The sequence below is a fragment of the Falco rusticolus genome, chromosome 2, assembly GCF_015220075.1.
Source record: "Falco rusticolus isolate bFalRus1 chromosome 2, bFalRus1.pri, whole genome shotgun sequence".
Classification (NCBI taxonomy): domain Eukaryota; kingdom Metazoa; phylum Chordata; class Aves; order Falconiformes; family Falconidae; genus Falco; species Falco rusticolus.
Genome location: NC_051188.1, coordinates 14115271 through 14133830, shown reverse-complemented (window position 1 = coordinate 14133830; position 18560 = coordinate 14115271). Strand labels below are relative to the sequence as shown.

At 35.7% G+C, this 18560-nt stretch overlaps 1 protein-coding gene across 5 annotated transcripts in view; it reads right to left on the bottom strand.

The window, feature by feature from the left end:
* The window catches only part of CNTN5 (contactin 5), a 678576-nt gene that overhangs the window by 352637 nt on the left and 307379 nt on the right, over nucleotides 1-18560 (bottom strand). For all 5 annotated transcript variants that reach the window (XM_037377787.1, XM_037377784.1, XM_037377786.1 and 2 more), the window contains one exon: nucleotides 6583-6712. In XM_037377787.1, the coding sequence (XP_037233684.1) occupies nucleotides 6583-6640 (58 nt within the window). In that variant the 5' untranslated portion in view covers nucleotides 6641-6712. The remainder of the gene's footprint in view (nucleotides 1-6582; nucleotides 6713-18560) is intronic.

Sequence of the window (18560 nt, the reverse complement as noted above, 5' to 3'; positions counted from 1 at the left end):
TGATGAAGTAGCATTCCTGGTCTGCCCATAGTCTGGGCACTTCTCCCTTACCTAACACTCAAAACTGTTCATTTCTCCTCAGTCAAAGCATTCATTGCTATTTTGGGATAGTTTTGTTAGGTATAGTGGATACACTACCTTAGGACAAAAGATTTTTTTCCCTTCATATCTGTCATTGTCATGAGTACTTAATACCTGTTCAGAAATACACTTTCTTTCTATGTTCTTTAATCACCCAAAAACTTGAAAGAGGTTTAACTCCATATCCTTAATGTTAGAAATTATTCTGTTTTAGTGCAGAATCCCAGAAAGTAATTCAAATTCAGATGGGTTTAGCTAACTTTTACAAGTGGCTGTCTCTGTCCATTGACTCTATAGGGAAGGAGAGCAATTATTCCCTAACTCAGATATTTCAATTTAAACATTCAAGTTAAATGAGATGAATCTGGGCCTGCATGGTTGCTGTTTTGTCCAACCCTTTGTGACAGCTTCTTAACAGCCGACTTCTTCTTAACAGGACTTTAAAAAGGGTGCTTTTATAGCTTTATTACAATTGTTTGCCTACTGGCCCATTATCTTTCTATTAGCCTATAAAAGTAAACAGGCAGTCTGAAATCTCTAAGAAAAGAAGTAATCAGGCAAAACATCAAGCAAAACAGAACGACTCATTCCTTATTGTACTCTGATACAAATGCTAGGTTATATCAGTGCTATAGACATTGAGCATCCTGAGCTTCAAATGATGGAATTTTGAAGTGAAGAGGTTTAGTCTTTAATATTTTAACCACAAAGATGGAGAGGGATGAACAAATGTTTTAATCTAAATCATTATAAACTAGTAATACTGACTGACATTTTGACTCCAGGTCAAGATGATATTCCAGGAATACAATGTCAGGGCTGAATGTCATCTCCAATATCATTCCAAAAAAAACATAAAGAGAAGTAGTAGAGCCATTATCCTATTGTGTAGTCTTGAAATCAATAGATACTTCTGTGTAAACTGCCAGACAGAAAGGTAAAATCATTATCTTAACACAAAAACTTTGCTGCATTATATTTTATATAATTCTACCAGTAAAAAACGTGTGATTTAGGATCATATCTAATGCGATAGAAAATATTTTATAAGCCTCAGATTGCAGTAGGCTGACTCTAAAGAGTTTGTCACATTAAGACTTATCCACCAAATAAGAGGAAATACAAAAATTAGGATAGATTTGCAGGTTAAGGTTTCTCCAGATTGATGATGGCAATAGAATGACTGGAAACTATTTTTCAGTGAGTATCACAATTTTCTTCTGGAGAAAGAAGGTTTGCCATCCCAGTTCCAAACCGGAGCTATTCTAAGTACCAGTTTGCTATGTTTGCATGTTTGATAAGAGCTTGTTAGGAGGTAGGAATGTTTTAATGAACAAACCTAAGCATATTAAACTGAGAAAGTATAACTAGATACAAAATTAAAATATGTTCTAATAAGACAGTGATATTAGTGGATGTGTTACTACTGTTATGTCACGAAATATCAATCAGTTTAATTCCTGTATACATGACAATGTTTTTGCTCTGATTCTAATTATTGCTCACATTTACTATGGTCTTAGACCATAGAACATAGGCCTAGAACATCAATTACTGTCGTTGTAAAAGAAAAGCATGTTGTGGTTGCCTAACATTTATTATCCTGCAAGTTGAAGTATCATATAGCAGCGTATGGGCATATCATTACATAGCCCCATCTAAGTATAAAAACCTAAATAATTTATTCCAGAAATTCTTAAACATAGAAAAAAAAAAAACCCACCACCACCATGTATTTTTTACGTTTCCATTCTTCTTTTGAATTAAGAATTATACAAAGTGGAGCATTCAGCAGGTAAGTGCTTTCCTCTCCAGTTCAACTTAGCACTGAAACCAGAAGTGAGCATATGGGTGGCAGTCTACCTTGGATTTCAGCACAACAGCAAATTATCTTGCTTTGTGCACTCTGCAAATGCAGTATTTCAGGATGGGCAGTAGAAGGGTTAAGTGTGTTCTGACTTTTAACTTTTACTTGGAAGACTGAGACAAAGTCCCCAGGCACTAGTACTTATCTAGAGCTCTTTCTCTGGGTTTTTATGTTCAGCTATCAAAGGTGACAAAGTTGCATGGTTTTTGCTATAATGTCATCAGTGCATGGCTGGAGGGCAGGGGAAAGGTGGGTAATTGTGTAGGCTTATCAATGATAAACACTGGTCATTCATGTGTTCATCATTAATTTGGCAGAGAAGCAACTTTTCATATACTGCTTGCCCTGATGTAGGAAGGACATTGTCCAAAACGAGGAGGGATAAAAACGAGAAATAGTCCTGGAGCTCAGAGTGGCATGCATATTTTATGCAGTTTGGTTAATGAGTTTATGAACCTTAGGCTATGAATTCTAATCCTGGCAATGTCTGCTGGAATTCTGAAAGTCACATATTGAGCAGGCTCGGGATGCATTTTGGAAGCTAGTAACTGCAGATGATAGAGATAATTCCTAAAAGGCTCCAAGTAGCCAGGTGGAGAGGGATGGACATAATAAAAGATGGGAAGCACCTCAGATTGCTGCCAGCTGTAGGTCAAAACTAGACAGGACAGTTGTGTTTGTTCCACATATGCTCTCTTTACTTCAAAGTATTTTTTGTAAGTGCCCCTTCATATCATATTCTAGCAAGCGACTGCTCAGAAAAAGTCATGCTGGTTTTAATTTTGAGCACCATACTGAGGAATACAGAGAAAAAAATCACTATTGAGGAAGTCTTTGCTTAATAGGAAGAATGTTTTATGTGAAAAGAAATGAACGCTACATAGAGATGAGGTTTAAGGACAAGTGTTTACCCACTTGGTGCTATGAGCAGTGACCACTGGGTCTCAGAGGTACTGCCTCTATCTTTAGAAGCCTTGCTACTTTCATTATACATATAATTTTATTGATGTCATGAATTATAAAGTCTTACAGAGAAAATTAGTCTCTCTTTGACCCAATTAACATGCAGCAGGTAATAACATGGAAGTAGATAAATGGGCAGGGGAACACAAAGGCATAAGGGATATACTTTAGATTAAAACAGAATCAGAACTCTATAAATGTCATTCACTCTGTTATGTAATCTTTACCATCTATTTAAATTTTGAAACATCTTGTCACAGGCAGCAATAATTATTAAAAAGGATGACAGGAACCCTACTCTCAAGCTGGCTTTTGTCAAGTGTCTTACATCTGCAAATAAAAGCCACAGTCTTACTGTTTTATTAACCATGAGCTGATAATCTGATGTGATTTTGTTCTGTTTTAAAAATATTTCTCCTCATCTTGAAACACAAAGAGACAGATGTGTTTGTCTCACTCCAAGGTTAGGGAGTGCTGTTTGAAAACAATGCCTTTCTGCAGTATTCAATTCCAGCTTGCTGAGAAATCAGTGCAAGTAAAACTTAGCAACTCTAAACAAAGAAAAGAATCTCTGCTTAGCTGGTACTATTGTGAACCAAAAATAAACAGCCTTTACTATACACATAAAAGCAGATAGCAAAGTGAGTATGGGGAACCAGGACAGTAAACGTCCCATTGTATGTAGGACAGTCCAGCCCAAATTATAAGGTCATGATTATGCATGAGGAACACACAGGTGAACAAATAAACTAGAAGACAAGATTGTCATGCTGTACCCTGTAACATTCTATGGTTTTTCACTGAAAAATCACAATTACGCCTGTAAAAATGCCTTGAACACATAATTTGTAACTATATTTATATATATAAGCTCTCAAGGAAGTTAAAAATTGTCAACAGACTAAATTATGATGAACTTCATTTAAATTTAAACTGGCCACCTCTGAACTCACTTCAGGGATTATTGTAACTGAATCAGATATGAAAGGCTTCTCTGAATTTCAGATAACAATTTCTCCTTGGTAACCTGTTCAATTACAGCTTGAGGTTTTGCTTTACAGGAAAGCCACATAGGAAGAAGGGGGAAAAAAATGAAAGTATTTTTTCCAGCCTGTCACTTCAGAAGTGAGGCAGATCCTAGGTCTAAAATGACAGCTTAATTCTTCCTCAACTCCAGTTTGGCTTAAAGGGCAACAATATGCCATAAGGAAAGAAGGAACATATTATCAACCTTGAGACCTTCTTTCTGTCTCTTAATTATCAATATTTCATAAATGTAAAGTTTATGAGAATCTGAGTGTGTAACTGTGATCCTAGCCCAAGACTACTTTTTGCTTACTTGAGACGTGATTCAGTCCTCAATCTTGTATTCTGAAAATAATACGTTCTTCTCCATGCAAAAATTATTTTCCACCTAGCTTAAGCACAATCGCATACACTCATGCATAAATAAAAGCCAAAATACCAGGGTCAGCTTTAAAACAAAAATGATATAAAAATTGTTGACCCAAACGAGAGAGGTCATTATTCTGTTCTTGGATGATTTCTCTCACCACTGTAAAATCAATACAATAGTGTAGTACCCTCCTTCAAACACTGGCTGCTGCTAAGAGTGTTCCCATGATCTGATGATTTAATGGATAAGTACTGAATTCTAACACAGCCCAAAACAACAGGAATTGAATGAGCTTTATCTTACAGAAGCAGCATCAATATCTATTGCTTTATCATTAAGAACAGGGCGTTCAGGCATCTAACTTACTAGCCTACCTTGAATTGTGTCAGCTGTAGGAACTATTTGTAGTTGTAAACGTGCTCTAGTGAGTGCTGTAATATAAAAGCACCCCTAATACAGAATGATCTAACCAAATGTGAAAGGTATGGAGACAGGAAGTTACCAGTTACACGGACAATCTAATCAAAAAAACTTTGAACTCAGTTTTGTTACCTTTGGTTAATTTTGGTCTTATAACATTAAATTTTCTAATAAATTATTATTATTAATGAAATCATTACGAAATTATCTTTGAGTATGAGAAAAATGTATGTGTTATCACATTATATTCAACAACATGTGGAAATAAGTACTAAAGTTAAAAATAATTTCTTAAAGGAGTCTAAATCTTTTCCAGTATAGGGAATAAACCCTTAAAAATCCTAAAGGATCACAAATAAAAATGAAATGTGAAAAGAGAAATGCTTTAGAAACCATCAGATATAAGTAGCAAATTAACAGACAGGAGGAATAGTCACTTAATTTTAAACATGATGCTGAATGACTGGCAAGAGTCTTCAGGGTATTATGCTACTTAAATAAATACTTCTGTAAATACTGACTTTCAGTTTAAATTCCAAAGTGGTTAGGTATTTTAATGCTATATTATATATATACCATTTACAGATATTCTGTTTAACAGCTGTTGAGGGTAAAGAGATTTTCACTATGTGAAACTAACTTCAGGCTGAGTACATCAATTTCACTGTGTAATACCTTCTGCAAGATGTTGATTTTTAACACTTAAAGTTTGCAAAGGAGAAGATATAATTCTTAAGAAGAAATTCTAGATTTGAATTTCTGAAATGCTTCTGAATTTTGCATCAAAGTACTTGGAAACTGTAACAATAAAAATATAATTTTCAACTTTAAAAAATTAAAATTATATTAATAAATGGTGGTTGTAAGACACTACCACTAGAAACACCAAAATACAAAAGTTACCAGTATTGATAATGTGCCTGACAATACAAGACAAAAAAGAAAAATATTCCCTGTCCCAAGTAATGGACTTAAATAAAATAAAATAATGAAGCTACATGAGGAAAAGCAGTTTAGATCAGACTGTTTCATGTATGCATCTAAAGCGTGTACACTGATATCCACAGGCACTTTCCTTTATTAAATTCCTGTGTCCAATATCACAGTACTATAACAAATTAAAGTATTTTATTTCATTTACTTTTATTAAATTTAAACTTGCAAAGCCAAAAAAAAACTCTTTTGGAAGAATTTGAGAAAAGAGTAGCTTTGAACTGTTGAGAGGCAGTACAAGGAGAAGCATTAAGAAAATGGTGGGGCCAAAAAAGATCAGTTAGAGGCAATAAGCTATCAAATTACAAAAATTCTCATGTGAGAAGCCTAAATGATTATTGATTAACTTATTTTATTACTTGCAACGGTAAAGACAACTAAGCTAATGCCAAGAGAAAAACCTGCAAAAGAAACACACTTACTACATGGAAAAAATCATTATGATCAACAAAACATAGACTGAATTAACAAAAAACACAGCAACCTAATAACTAGTTTCAAAATACAGAACATGATCCCAGAGTGAAATATTTTGCAGCAGTTAGTCTTGAGGAAAGTACTGTGCTAATAAATAATTTTCCATTTTTTCCCTTTTTTTAATAATATAATTGTCATTGTCTTTTCAAATGACATACATAGCTGTCATCTCTTCTAAACGTTATTCAGATTTATGAACAAATTAATAGCAGAGGGACAGTACTGGTAAATCTCTCAATCTAAATTTTTACAATTTCGCCACTCAGGCAAATAATTTTAATAATGATGTTGATCTTCCCTGGCATGCTTTTACCTCTTCCTTTTTCTGTTTGCAGTTAAGACCCTTGAAACAATAAGCAATTTTCTTGGTTTTGTTTTGATTTACCTGAAAGACAGCCAGTGAGTGACAGAAACAGAAACAGTTTCCATGACAACCACATCATTGGTTGCAAAGGTCTTCAGTCCCTCTTTGTGCAGTTGTTAACAGCGTTGATGTTTCTTCATTAAAGCTTAGCCTAGTGAAACAAAGAAAAATTTTTGTTAGGAAAATTAAAAATATCTTGCAATAGTATAATAGACAATTCAAAAGCCAGAGCTGGTCCTAATGCAATTAGAAGTCTAGTTCCAAAGTGCTCTGTATGCACAGGGGCAGGTGGCCTGACACATACTCAGAGGGATCTTGTTCCAGTAGTAGTTACCTGTGTTAACAGCTAAAGTGTCTGTGGCAGTGCTTTGGATAAATATATATGGATATCACCCTAAAAGCTATATGTGTACTGAAGCTCTGAATTTCCAAAAAGCCAAACTTAGAAGATAGTACACAAATCTTTCACAGCAAACATATTCAAAGCATATAGCTTAGCATATGTTCTTCTTTTCTTGAAAGCTGTATGTTGATATTTGGTATAAAGCATTTTAAAAAGCCAGAATAAAATAATATTTGCTTTAGGAAAATTCAGGCATTTTTAGTACTTGCAAGTTGGGTTGAAATAGATTCCAGTTCCTTCCATTTTACTCGTTGTGTAAAGAATCTATCAATGCATTTGAAACAACCAGCATTTATACAGCACAGATTGATTATTCATACTTACCTCTTATGACTCCTCAGATTTTTGTTTCCTGCCTGTCCTATGACTCATACATACATCTTGGCACACTACATCCTTCATCACACTGTTCTTAGCTACTGCTTTAGCAATATCAGCAACTTTAACACACTGAAACTTGGAGATTTTGTGTTCAAATGACTGAAAACTCAGTCCAAGATACAAGAAGTTTCAGCTGGTTGTGTATGGACATGAGTGTACTTCTAGTCTTTGACTTGAAAAACATCAAACTGCAAACATAAAGCTTATTTCCTACACTTTATTAATTGTATCTGCTTAGGAAGCCTTTGAGATCCTCCTCTTGGAGTTGAAGGAATCTTCAGCCCCAGGGGCTGTGATCTACAACTACAAGAGCAATCCCACAGGACAGAACAATGAGACAAAAGAATTTGCTTTGCTCCTCTACCAAACCCCCTTTGGGTATAATATGACTCCTTCAGATTATAATCAGTTTAATTACATGCCACAGTTGCTGTTTCAGGGGTCCTACCCTGTATGATAGAATACTCACAATGTGAGAGCAGAAACAAAGCTCAATATTGTAGCCCCCCAAAAATAAAAATAAAACTTCATAATATATGAGTTGATTCCTGCTGGATTATTCTGTTTCAACTGCTCTCTGAGCATCTCTAGTTGTAACGTATTTTGACAGTCTTTCCCTCATATATAGGGAAAAACATTTATGCATACACATGTAGAGAGACACACACACAGAGCATAAGAAGACAGCATCTGTTTAGGTCGCAGGTAGTTATTCTTGCAACAGTCTAAAGGTGTAACTTGTCAGCTCTCATTTATACAGAACAGCATGTACAGTTTTCAACACAAATAAAAAATCCCATTTAGGATTGTACTTCCTTCCAGGTAACCTTAATATCAGGTGTACACATTAATATAACCATCTCTGAAAGAGAATATAATAATCTAGTAGTCAAATGACTTTGCACATAGTGCCTGTAGCTCATCTAAACCTCCACAGGAAACTTCCTCAATTAATTATTAATGTCAGCTGCCTTTGGTTTTCACTTCAGTGATAATCTTCTTTTCAGTCACTGTGTTCCTTTGGTTAGTGAATTATCTCATTCAGCATTCTTTGCTGGCCAGGCCTTTGGGAAATAAGTATTTTCATTAATATTTAATTTTTTTTTCCCTTATGGACATATCTGTTAAAAAGGGTAAAGCACAGCTTTCCCCTCCCCTTGCCAACTGTATTACTCTTTCATCTTCCTCATCCTCACTTCCCTTCAGCTTCTTTTATAATGGTGCAACACAGAAATTATGTTAACTTGGTGATATCTCTGTTGCATAAACAGGGAAAAATATAACAAAACTTCCAGCATTAAAGTTTGAGATTGTTGTTGTTGTTAGTAGTATTAGGTATTACTGTGTCTATTGTATCAAACTGTTAAAAAATACTAAAGGTTGTGATTGGTTGAGCAGAAACGGAATGCCAAGCAAAGGGACCATCAAAATAAAAGATGCAGTTATACACATTGCTCTTTGAATTCTTGAAACATGATGATTTTAACTCTCAGGAAAAGGATATATATGTAATGAAAGTTTCAGTAAAGACAGCAGAGTTATGTCAACTTGTGCCAGATAAGAAGCCTATAGCTAAATAGCTGTAACAACTTTTTACATGACACTTAACTGTGACCTACATAACCTGACCCTATCAATGTAAAACCAACTTCAGTCCTGTTACACCGGCATATTAAAATGTAAAAGCAGAGCACAATGACAGGGAGATGCTCTGAATTAAGTCATGAATGTTGGACACTGACCTTCCTGTTAGGATATTTGTTGTATAAATACATTGGCTTATCTCAGTAGATGAATTACTAGCAAAACAAGCAAGGGGAAAATATGTCACTGCGTAACTTTTAAAAGATATACATAGAAATCTTGATTATTATCATAATAATGAAAGGATCTTGCACCTTCACTTATTTTTTTCTATATTTCCTGTTTCTTCAGGGATACTTGGAAAACACTTTCCTGGACATATGGACAAATGTAGTACACAGCAACATGGTAGTGCCATCATACATCTAAGAATTGAGCTGTCCAGTTCATGCAGTCTAACAAAGACATTGATATTGCATATATGGGGCTACCACATGGCATGTGGGACAATCCCAAAGGTGCTTTTTAGGAAATAATACAGGTAAGAGTATGAAAATGCTATATTTAAGAAATATAGGCATATAGTCTAATTTCTGATCTAGATTTAATGAAGGGATGTACTCCTGGTTTTACTGTCAATAGCTGTCATCTGATATTTGCAATGACTTTTACAGAGTCTTGGGTGATGGAAGAATTCCTTTATGCTTATAGCAAAAAGACCAAAGGTGCCATAAATCCATCAAGAAAAGCACCGTCTTTCTTACAGAAGAAAAAAAAAAAAAAGAGAGAGAGAAAGGAGAGATTGCTTTAGAAACAGTTAATTAATACTTTCTTACGTCTTGTAAGAAAGTTCTTAACACTGGCTTATTCTTGAAGTAGCTTAAGGGCATACATACAAGCAGTATTCAGTTGTTCTTGGTTTGAAAATCTTCCTAATTTTCTGGATTATTTTTTTTTGCCCAGCTCTGATTATCTCCATCCCAGAATGAGGAAACTTTTAAAACAAGCAATTACATTTTGATCCTAAGAATATAGGACAGAATATACAGTCACTTACCAATGGAAAAGAATATAGCTGAAGATGCTGCTCAAAAAGACTTCAGAATCATTCCAGCCGAAAAGTATCAATTCTTTATTTCCCCAGATATAAATTTTGACCTCACAAAAATCCAACTGGTTTCTTTGGAACAGTTTGTTGGCTTCACTGGTAATTCAGTGTAAGAAAAGAAAATGAAGTTTTCCAGAATGTAATATGTTCTACAGATTTCTTTGGCATAATAGCATGATTTGACAGAGCTCTGTAGTCTAACTTTGGAACATAAGGATGGAGTGTTTACCATTTGTTGAGGTTATTTCCTGGCCTGTTCTTATTCTTTTTTCACAAAATATGCAGATTCTGTAAGGTGGGTTTTTTTTTCTTTTATAATACTGAAGATATGAATTTTGCCTGATGGCAATTTGTAAAACACAGTGATCTAAAATAAATTTTGTGTATATAACACACAGCAAACAATTTATCTAACAAATTTAACTTATTTTTCTGCACAAAGGATTAGTAGATATGGTTTTCAGTTTCCATACAGTACTATCCATAGTCCTTTGTTTTCCACAAAATTTCTGCCAAATTGTTTTGAAATTTGTTTTAAATCTTTGTGCTGATTGTAGACAATTATCCAAACATTCAGCACTCAGTATGTTTTAATGAACTGTTTTGGCTAGTAGTGACAGCGCGGATACTTTCTTATGGTTCTGACTCCCAAAAGAATTTGTGACTATTTAGAGCATGAGTACTAATGCACTGTTGACAACAGTAATGCACAAGATGTTTGAATCAGATTCAGTAAATCCATGGTGTTGGTAGTAGTAGTAGTAGTAGTAGTAGTACTACTACTACTACTGCTACTACTAATAATAATAATAATACCTATTATCATTAGGGTTTTTTTCTGGCACTTATGATAAATTTATATGCGACTGCAAAGATTTGTTCTTTCTTTAATTAAAATATTTATGAAGTGAAGCTTTTAGCATAAATACTGTGATACTGATACCAAAGTGCTTTTTCCATTATCACTACCTCATTTCCCTTTTCCATCATATGCATATTTATCAGTACCAATGTGAAAGGGTTGATTACATAAATCCACATCCTCTCTCAAAACAATGTAACAAGGGTCTTTGTCTCTACAGCGACTATACTGCTCAGAGGAAAGTATGTGACTTGTCACCAAAAAAAAAGGTTTTCTCTGTAATATTTCTTTTTCTTATATCAATACACATTAGAGGAAAGCCCAAGTCAATAGCACTTCAAGATATTCAATTTTCCCTTTCCTTTAGCAAAAGGAATGTGCTCACAGGTAATGAAGAAATAACACCAGAGATAAGCAATTCTGATGTTCTGTGTGGAGTTGGAAAAGCAAGGACTGAAGAGAGTAAGAAATTGAGCTATTGCCACCCATGTGTCTGAACGGAAAGGAAAAAATAGCATATCCTACAAATAACAGATATACTTACATGGGTTTAGATAGCATTTTTAGGAAATATTTTTCTTCACATTTAGGAAGCGGAGGACGTTGGCCTAAGGACAGCTAAACTGCTAATGAGATTTCTCAAGGTGGCAAACCTATGAAATCAATAAATGCAACGAGCTAAGTATCACTGACTAGGCTTTCTATAAAAGGCTGATTATACTCTTGAAAAAAGACAGAGGTCTAACTGAAGTTCCAGTTTAAAGCACTGAAATAGTCTTCTAATCAACACCGAAGTCTCTGTCCCTCTCTGCACAACCTGTACTTCAATCAGGGCCTGAAAGACATAAATTGAATTGCCGCAGTCACTAGTTCAGCCCATCCTCTTTGCTCTCATGAGCATCAGGCTTGGTAACGCTCCGTCCATGGAGAATTCAAGGCTTTAGAAAAGCAAAGGCTCAGATGTTACAAAGTTCATCAACAGAGATAGCTTGGCTGGAAATTTTTAAAAAGAGCTTGCTTGTTGATAGTTCTCTGATGATATATTTACATATAAAGTTAACTACTAGACCACGATTATGACAGATACTGGTTATATGGGTTATAAATAACCTCCGTTGAGTTCATGTTCCTGCTTGCTTTCAATAAAGAATTAATCTCCTCAGTCCAAAGTCTTTTTGACAATACTGTTTACAAAAAGGTTTAAATTTAATAAAAACATACTAAGCTAATATTTGATAAAAGTCATACCATAGACAGTTTTACAATGAAATGTCAGTGGAATTTCTTTTAGGACAATTGAAAGTGAAATGATATTAAGCCAATGTAAACAGCAAGGCGTCTTGTAGGATTGATTATTGTTCCAAGGGGAGATCATTTATTTTCAAGTTTTAATAACAGTTCAACTTATTGTAAAGAAAATTTAATAAAGTACAGGTTTTAGCAGTTTTATAAAACAATTTCTGAGTTACTTTATGAATACTTAATTTACTGCTAAAAATACTAAAAGTTTGCTCTGCAGTGGGACCTTTCTTTCTCAGGTTCCTCCTAGCAAGCAACTAGGACTTTCAATATCTAAATTAATAATTCATAAGTTTGGGGGTGGAGGTGGGGGTATTCATGTTGTTAATATATTTTTCAAAGATACAAGTCAAGTTCTAGGAAGAAGCATAAAATGCTACTTTACTAAAAAAGCTAATTGGCTATTTCTGAAAATCGTATCAATCACAGTTTCTGCACTGGTGAATGAACATCTGAACTACTGCTCTGTAAAACAGAACAAAATATTTGATTGCAAATGCAATCTGTGACTCCAAGAGGTTCTGAATTATTCAGAGGAACTAAACCTGTTTTGAAAACCCTGCACAGTACCCATAGAAAAAGAAACTAATATTGTATTAAACATTGATTATTTTCTCGTATTTTAAAATATTTTCATGTACATATCTATAAAAAGACTTTTTGGGCAGCAAGTTGCCCATGAGCCAGCAGTGTGCCCGTGTGGCCAAGAAGGCCAATGGGATCCTGGGGAGCATCAGCAGGACTGCAGCCAGCAGGTGGAGAGAGGTGATCCTAACCCTCTGCTCTGCCCTGGTGAGGCCGCATCTGGAGTGCTGTGTCCAGTTCTGAGCTCCCCAGTTCCAGAGAGACAGGGAGCTACTGGAGAGGGGCCAGCAGAAGGTTACAAAGATGATGAGAGGACAGGATCATCTCCCTTTTGAGGAAAGGCTGAGAGAGCTGGGGCTGTTTAGCCTGGAGAAGATAAGACTGAGAGGGGATCTTATTCATGTCTACAAATACCTTAAGAGCAAGTGTCAGGAGGATGGGGTCAGGCTCTTGTCAGTGGTGCCCAGTGAAAGGACAAGGGACAATGGGCACAAACTGCAACACAGGAGGTTCCACCTGAATATGAGGAAGAATTTCTTTACCTTGAGGGTGACAGAGCCCTGGAACAGGCTTCCCAGAGAGGCTGTGAAGTCTCCTTCTCTGGAGACATTCAAAACCCGCCTGGACACAATCCTGTGCAACCTGCTTTCACAGGAGTTTGGACTAGGTGATCTCCAGAGGTCCCTTCCAACCCTGACCATCCTGTGATTCTATAAACTTAAGATGCAGAATGTCTCCCTTTCCAACACAAGCATGCCAAAACATGGATGAAAGCAACAAAACAAAATCTCAGCCAATTGACTCAGCTTTTTCATTGTGCTTAATATTATTTTTTTATCAAATCAGCCATTAATAATAATAGTGTACATTAAACAACTCATTTGACGAAGAAGCCTCATTTAATGCTGAATTATTTCAGAGACCATTCAATCTTATTTGTTAGAGGAGCTAGATCCTTTTTGGGATTCTTACTGCAAATCAGACATAAAATGTCATCAGCATGCTCAGGAGAAGGAGAAGATGGCAAAAAGAGTTCTCAGCTTCTCTAAACTACCAATAGTGAGGTGCTGCTATTTGAGTACATTCACTTGAATATAGCTTGAAAAAATTAGGGTCCCCTGCAGGCAAGTCAAGTGACTCAGGCCTTTAGGTACCAGTTGCTCAGAAGGGGTACAGCCATGGACTCCTGCACCACTCCCAGGCAGTGATGCAGATGCAGCATACTGGTCCCTCTGTTAGGCCTGGATATGTTCTCAGGTGAATAAATACCTATTTGTTGAGGCCTTCTAAGAAGGAAAGCAGTGGAATTAGTTCTGGGTTTTTTCCCCCATCCATTTGTCGAACAGACAGAGTTTCTAAAATTCATCTCACATTTCAGAGAACAAGCAGCTGCTGGGGACGAAGCAGTTCAAAAAGCATTGCTGCTCCTGCTTAGGTATGTGAATGAGCACTGCAACATGGATTGACCTCACCAACATGATTTTTTCGATTTTTTAAAACTGGACTGGAAGTACAATAGTTTTTCTCACAGCTACCGCAGTTAAGCTCTCGGGTTTCTTGTATGAACTGTATGAACAGTTACTTCTTGAAGTCCCATAAGCACTTATTGACGCTCCCCTGAAATTTTTTGTAGTTGTGTCAATATTAATCACATGTAAGCAATAGGAAATAAAGAGGAAAATTATGTATAATTTGACACTGGAAATTAGGTATATAAGCTCTCTTGTTAGTAAATGAAGAAAAATAGACAACCTGAAGGAAAATTCATTGGAGTGAGGTAAACAAGCTTATGGTTTTTGCTAACTGTGAGGAACGTGATTGCAGCAGAAGCCTAGACAGCTACCCCAAATTATTCAATTAACTCTCAAATGGCTAAAACTGAGTCATAGCAGTCTTCACTTCTTTGATCAAGCCTGTATGAAAGTTTCTACAATATGCAAAAAACTGAACCAGTTATTTCACTTCTATTCCAGTCATCTTGCAATAAAATCACACTTGCTTCATGATGGACATTCCTTGGTATTTTAATTATTCAGGAAATATATTCAAGTACTTTTATTAAGTCCTACAGTTGCCCCCAGAGAACCTGAGAAGTTCAGGGGGGAACAGTTATAGTATTGTGGGTCATGTTATTGACATGCCCTCAACCTGCATTGTTTGTATTAGACTTGATTTATTTGCAACCAAATATTGCAGGGAAATGGTATATTCTTATGCTGTTCTTTTCAGCCCTCTTCCAAATTCAGCCCAAATTCCTCTGGGAGATCACAAGATGTGCCAGAGTAATCACATCTGGAATTTTTTTTTGCTCACCTAAGCAGGGGGATTAAGGACAATGATAGGAGCAGCATGACATTGCTGCTGTTTTGTATCTCAGATGTACTCATTAGATCGACCTCCAACTTGTAAGAGGAGCAGCTCATCTTGGCCTCACTTCTGCAGCAACCAGCTAGTGCTACGAGGGAAGATGACTGCAAATAAATAAATATCTTTGACTGCCACTTGCATCTGGTATTGTATCAGCCAGTATGAATAAGCATACCTTAAGCCTTCCACTTAACGCAACCACCAGACTAACGGTATTATGTGTTTTATTAACACAAACCAGCATCACCACTTAGCTCTCTACAAGGATATAAACCCCTGTAGATTGTGTGTAAATCATACTCTGAAGTAGTGGCCACAATCTCTCTGTGGATATGTAAATTCCATTCATTTCTGTGCTCACTTCCAGACAAATCAGCTCTGGCATAACAGGGTGTATGTGCACCAGGGTGTTCAATACTACATATGAAAAGGGTCAATAAATTTTCTGTGCCCAAGATGTGAGATCTCATTTACTTTATAAAGCAGGTGCAGGACAGGCTCCCAAAAGAGTGTTAAGGAAAAGTAAGATCCTTCAACACCCTCCTTACCTTCTGCATATAGGCCTTGCATGGTGCTGTCAGCCTGTAAGGACGTTCATACAAAAAGGATGTAGGCTACGTGCAGTGAGTGGAGGGGACCATTTCATGCATAGAGAGGATGGGAGATACGTAGAGAGGTTTGTGTAAAAAGACTGTGTGTGAATGATCCATCAGTGTGTATATACTACAAGTCTGCCTCAGTGACAATCCACAGATTAGAAAAATGACAGTACCATATAGAAACCTTGTCTTCACATCTCATTTGTGAGGTCTGGGTTAATACCTGCGTTAGCTACTGGGGCAGATTTCACATTAGTTCAGCCCTAAGGTTTAGGTAATGAGACCAGTTTTAGTCAATTGTTTTGCTTTAACATAATATATAATAAAATTAATACAAGATTTTAGCTAAAAAGTTCTATCTGATCATAGAATCATAGTATTTTTTGCGTTGGCAAAGGCCTCTAAGATCGACTCCAACTATAAACATAAGACTGCCAAGTTCACCACTAAATCATGTCCCTAAACATCTACAGGTCTTTTAAATGCTCCAGGGATGATGACTCAACCACTTCCCTGTTCTAACCAAAACACTATTCTGCTTTTCAAATATGAGGTGTCTTTCTGTAATTTTTATCCTGTTATTTGAGAAAGAATAAACCATGTCTTCTCAAGTTGAGTTGATCTGTATGTACAGACCCCATGACAAGGGTACATCACCATTTTACAAGGATTTTACACAAGCACAAAGGTTTTATTGCTTATGTATTCAGATGAGAGAATTCTCCACAAAAAAAAGAAACAAGTAAAAAGGATTACATCTTCAATGCAAGACAGGGTAAAAATTTATTAAGGTTAAGAGACACAAATTTCTTTAGACACGTTTGGAAACAAGTCTTAACACTGAGCATATTTTTTAAATGTATATTCAATTCAATCTCAAACTATTCAGATTAATAAGAAAAAGTGAATAAAATATTATCTGTTTTATTTAAATGGTTGGACTAGACTATCTCATTACAATTAATAGTTGTAACATCTCAGGATAACAAAGAATGTATTTAATATACAGTAAGAAGACCATATCTTTGGAACTTAGTTGTTAGAGGTATATATAAAGATGTAGAATCTGAAAATGCATCTGTAAAAACAAAATTAGGAGGGAGAAGATACTTGAAACACTCAGTTGTTCTGAAACCGTTATGGTGGTTTAAATGTTAATACTTCTGTTCTTAGCTATTTTCCACTTGAAACACTGCAATATGTTTTTAAACTGCCATACTGAAGGATATTAATGATGCAACAAATTGACTGGTGCTACAGAGACATATCTGTTTTTTTATGAGCATATTTAATTGCACATGTTTCTTAAGTTTCTAATTACAACTAGTACTAAAAGTGTCTAGATGCTTAAGGATGCATTTTTATATTTAAACATACCTCATTATTATTACTTATATGGCAGACAGTTCACTAAGATATAATGATAGGATATTAAAGTGGATTAGAAATCTCATTATTAAAACACAAGCTTGTCTGAATAGAAAAGAAAAAAATAAAGTACTCTAAATGGAATAAGCACCTCTTCATTTTCTTTAACAAATCTCATTTTATTATGAGCTAAATGTCAGAGACATAAAGATGTAACCGGTGGCATGATCCCATCAAGGTGGTTTGTATCTGTTATTATACTGTATTTAACACTGTATTTCCAAAGATTTTAAATAAAGCCAGTGGACTGTACTAAGGGCTCAAATTTCAGCCAAATGTGTTTTAACCTATCTGGGGGTGGATTGTTTATTTTTAAAGAGTAAGATACAACTGCAGTCAACATCTCTTCCTGTATTTTAACTCAGTATTAGGGCAGACACCAATTATGAAATTGTGCTGTCAGGTTACCCCTCTAAGGGCAGTCACACACTTCAGGTGTTCAGTGGCAAATTGAATTTGACATTTAATTTGAAGCCCGGATACCATAATGTAAAACCTTCTGCAGTATTAGTGATAAAGCAGGAGGGCAGACACCCCGGCTGCCTTTCTTAAATAGTTCTCTCCATATTACCACTGTCTTCATTATTTTCTATGGGGAATTTTTTTCCTGATCTTTAAAGTAAATGTTTAGAATCACAGTAGCTCACAACTAGAGCATTTCAGGTTCCTTTATAGATTCAGATAAATTATCTACTATAAACTTTATACATGCATGCTATCTAGACACCCTGTCATTTTTTAGTTTAGAACAATCCATAGACAGCATAGCACTTAGTAGCTGGTGGTGCTGACATTTTCTCATTTGTTTATTCTTTGGAAGATAACTTAATTTTATGTTGCATAAGAAAGTGTGCTAATGGTGGCTGCAAGGCTTTTATTAATTGAAGATTCATTTTTTGCAGAGATTCTGGGTAAGTTGGAAGACCTTTCTTTAATGCACTTCAGGGTAAAGTATTGGAATATAATATTTTCAAGAAGCAGTTAGAGATCCTCCTTGCCTGACAGTATTGACAGATATTAGGGTCAGAAATTAAAAATGTCATAACCTGAAAGTGCAGAGGTTGGTTTTGTATACGTGCAAATGGAATTTAGCCAGGATACTGGATTAACCATCACCTTGGAGGTTACCATTACATATCAAAAAACCCACCACCACCACCACCAACAAAAAATTAGGACAGTTCCTTGTCCCTGTAACCTGTCACAATACAACAGCTATGAATTAAGCTGTGAAATGTATAATAGCTCAGAATCAGATCCGGAGGCTCTAGCCATAGAGTACTATATTAATTAACAACAGATACCTGTGCTATTTGATATTCGTACACAAATATTATCCAGACCAAGCAGGATCATATTTCTATGGAATTACCCAGACCACAG